General features: G+C 35.4%; 1 protein-coding gene across 1 annotated transcript; it reads left to right on the top strand.

Moving 5' to 3' along the window:
- The first annotated feature begins 307 nt into the window (after positions 1-307).
- On the top strand, positions 308-3,425 carry LOC133806763 (protein XRI1-like). The gene is made up of 8 exons (XM_062244852.1): positions 308-812; positions 1,665-1,720; positions 1,813-1,935; positions 2,060-2,199; positions 2,606-2,666; positions 2,755-2,860; positions 3,020-3,219; positions 3,418-3,425. Exons 1-8 carry the CDS (start codon positions 793-795, stop codon positions 3,423-3,425), a joined length of 714 nt encoding a protein of 237 aa, XP_062100836.1. The 5' UTR covers positions 308-792.
- Positions 3,426-3,775: the final 350 nt, after the last annotated feature.

The following is a 3,775-nucleotide window of genomic DNA, read 5'->3' as shown; positions in this document are numbered from 1 at the left end:
ATTACTCAACTTTGAATGGATCTAGGCGTCCCTCAAAGATTGGAGGGTAATGTTTCTGAAACCTCTCATATATTGATTCCCACCTATTCTCAACCCTAGGCTGAGCCAAAACTAGTGTCACTCCTGGCATAACAAAGGAAGAAGTGTTATCTGGCACAACCTACTACTTCAACCACCTAATCTCTTTTTCCTACCTCTGCAATCTTGCTTGCATGTCTGTGAATACCTACTGCCAATTCTGAGGACACTACAACAATTTTTAGTATATATTACATTAAAAAATAGCATATATTTCGAAGTGCTATTAATGGTGGGGGATTAAAAACACACGGAATGTATTATTTTGGCGCCATATGAATAAACCTCAGGCGCCAAATGAAATTTTTTTTTTGAGTCTCATCTGCCAAATTTTAATCCCTAAATCTAAGTTACCCGAAAAATTTCTCTCAGCCTCCATCTCTCACTCTCGTCTCGTCTCTCCGCCTCACGAAGTCTCCATCTCTCACTCTCATCTTTGAGCTTCATCTTTGAGCTTCCAACCCATTCCCCTTCATCACCGTTCATCACTGCCTCACTCTCCATCTCATGTCTGAGCTTGAATCCAAACACCTTCATCACCGTTCACGAACCCAAACACCTCATACCCAGAATACCCAGATGGCTTCTCCTTCTCCGTAACAGCTACTTTTTTCTTCTCATACGGTCAGAGCAGGAGGAGACCTCAAGATTGACCTGACTCTCACTGGTTTTGTGGTGAAGAAGGACTTGTTCATCGCTTTGTTGCTTCAGCGAATGGACTGCGATAACGACAAGTAAATCCCTCTTTCTTTTTTTATTTTTATTTTTTGATATCTATGATCGGTTTTCGTATCTGGGTTTTGCTCTGAATTGCATTTTTTTTTAGTTTGTTCTTGGTTGTGGTTACTATACTTGATTCTTGGTTTCTTGATATCTATGGTTCGGTTTGTATTTAAGATTTTTTTATTTAAGTTAAATGTGTGGAGATGATATGACTTAATCTGCAGATTTAAGGAGAATGAGTGGAAATGAATGAATGGACTATGTGATTTGGTTGTTGGGTCATTTTGCTTTTGCTTTTTATTTTGCCCTTTTATCACGTAAATCTAATGGTCTATGTTTGGATTATGATACCCTTTTAGTAAGCATTTTTTGTAGCATTGTCCTTTTATTTTTACTGATTTTTTATTTTCCTTCTTCATTTTGGAATGCTAGTACTGGATCCAATTTCCACTGCTACTTTTTGTATTTTTTTTGTGTGTGCTTGTGTGTAATATATATATATAATCTCTTCAAATGATATATCTTTGTGCTTCAGTTGCCTGAATGGAAGATATTGAATGAGTTGATTGGTCCTTCACCACTGAATGGTTATCTATTTTGGTGATGGTCATGGTTTTGCTGATTGGTTTGATGTTGAATTCAACCCTTTTCATTTCTGTAATATTCTCCAGCTAAAGGTATATAGAGTAGAATAGAAATGCAGTAGCTCAATTCAATGAGCTATATTTGTAATTTAGGTTCTGAGCTTTGTTTTATGCACTTGCCTTGTCCTTTTACTTGACCATGGCTTTTATTTACTTTGTTCATCTATGTTTTTTTAATTGAACTTGTTGTTTTCTCATGTTATGATATAAAATGGGCAGAAGTGCACAATGGGGTTGGCAAAAGGATAGTTATTTCCAAAAGGATCCAAATTACGGTATGCTCCACAATGTGGCTTAAAAAATTACTAACTGTCGACATATTTGAAAGATATCTGATTAACTATTTCGTGGTATGACTGATGAGCAGTCATGTCTGAAGGTCTTTGGAATGGAGTGGCTCAGAATGAAGAAGATATTTCTTATATGTTTGATGAGGAAACAACCCCAGTTAAGGCCTGCATGGATTTGGAATACCATGTTGACCATAAAGGTTAATATATGTTCTTTTTTTCCTGCTTCTCTTCCACAATGTATATTGACATTTTTTTAAACTTTCTAGAATTGCAACTTAATGCCCTATATATGCTCTTTTAATGTTGTTAAGTGGGTTTCAGATACTATGAACAAGGAAGTTGAAGAATGTAGGGAGTCCTTTTCACAAATGAAGAGGCGCCGGATGCTACAGTTTACCAATGATGACTTTGATAACTCCCTTCTCTATGATGAGATTTCTTCCGTCTTCCTTAAATCAAATGTTCGTTTGCAATATCCCTCTACATTGGATTTTCATACTAAAAGCATTTTATAATGTTTTAGTAGAATGAACTTTATAAACCATGAGTTACTACACATTGGAGCCATTTGATCTTGAACATATAAATTGAATTAAATTCGTTGTTTTCTTCTTTTGTATTGAAAAAGTTTCAGAATCTGTAACTCTAGTCTTCATGGATCCATTAATTTTTATGTGAAGCTGATGTAGGTGTTATCACTGGTGATTTACAGTTTTCCTACGGGTTTATCTATGGGTATATAATGCCCTACGTTTCTATTATGTCGAACAAGTCAAGTTTCAAGATTTTCGTGAAAATTATGCATTTTATTTGTTATATGAGATTTTAGTACCCAAACTTCATGTCTCATATTTTTCTGCTCTATAGGAGGTTGATTCACTTGAGGAGGCTTTACCTTCTGCATCTGATTGGATCTCTAGATTTACAGGTCTTTTTTCTTTTCTTTTTGAAAGCATTCCAATATAATACATACAAAATGTTTGGATTTTCAACATATCTAGTGTAACTTGTTTCAGAAGATACATCTGCGTCTGCCTCTGGATATGAGACCCTGGATCATTCAGATGAATGGATTACTGATTGCCTTAATGATAATGAGATGCATTTCAGCTCTGATACTATGTATGCATATTTAATTTGAGTCTTGTTTGGATGTTTATTTTTTCCTTGGCTGAAATCTTGTTTGGATGGTTCTCAACTACTTCTAAGTGTAAGGATTGCTGTGTTATGTGAAATTCAGGAATACTTCTGGCACATCTAATTTTCAAATTGATATCGCAGGTACACGAAACTTTGTCTTCTCTTGCAACGTGTACCTTTTTTCTTTTACTATTGTTTTCTGGTCTACATTTATCTCCTCGATCGCTCTCATCTCATGTATACTTTGTTTGGTGGTGTAGAGTTTTGTGAGATTGCACCCGAGTATGAAAATAATTTGCCACAACAACGTGTTTCTACTCCACAGAAGATAGTTTTCAAAGGTACTTCCTTCTTTGTTTTCTTTTTATGTCATTAAAATCTGTTTGCGCTACTTGTTATTAATGCACAATCATCTGGAAAGTTTTCACTAAGTATCAAATAGGTCATGACAGAATTTAAGATGGTTAGAACAGCAAGATTTCTTACGTGTTGCAAATAGAAGGAACTATTTTTAGATGGTTTGTTTTCATGTGTCATAGGTAGGTAGTAAACTCGAAGCCAGTCGAGCTCCGTGTGAGGTCGAGTTTGGAAAATGAGAGCAGTGGCACTGAGGATTCTGGTCACTCATCATCAAAACCTCTGAAGGTAAGGGCTTCATGCATTTTGGTATCTAGCTAATTATCTCTGACTATATTGTTTATTATCTTTTACTTGCAAATCACTTATGTTTTCTTAAGAACATGGTTTTAGTAGCTAGCATTGGGACATGTTATTGTGCTATTTTGGGCAATTTTCAGGCTGTTTAAACTTCATGATAAAATTTACTTTTGATGTTCTGTCTTCTTTGTAAGATGGTGTAGATTTTCTTTCTCATGGTCATGATTTAGTCTTTTGGGG

The sequence above is a fragment of the Humulus lupulus genome, chromosome X, assembly GCF_963169125.1.
Source record: "Humulus lupulus chromosome X, drHumLupu1.1, whole genome shotgun sequence".
NCBI lineage: Eukaryota > Viridiplantae > Streptophyta > Magnoliopsida > Rosales > Cannabaceae > Humulus > Humulus lupulus.
The sequence above is the reverse complement of the archived record's forward strand: the minus strand, read 5'-3'. Positions and strand labels throughout refer to the sequence as shown.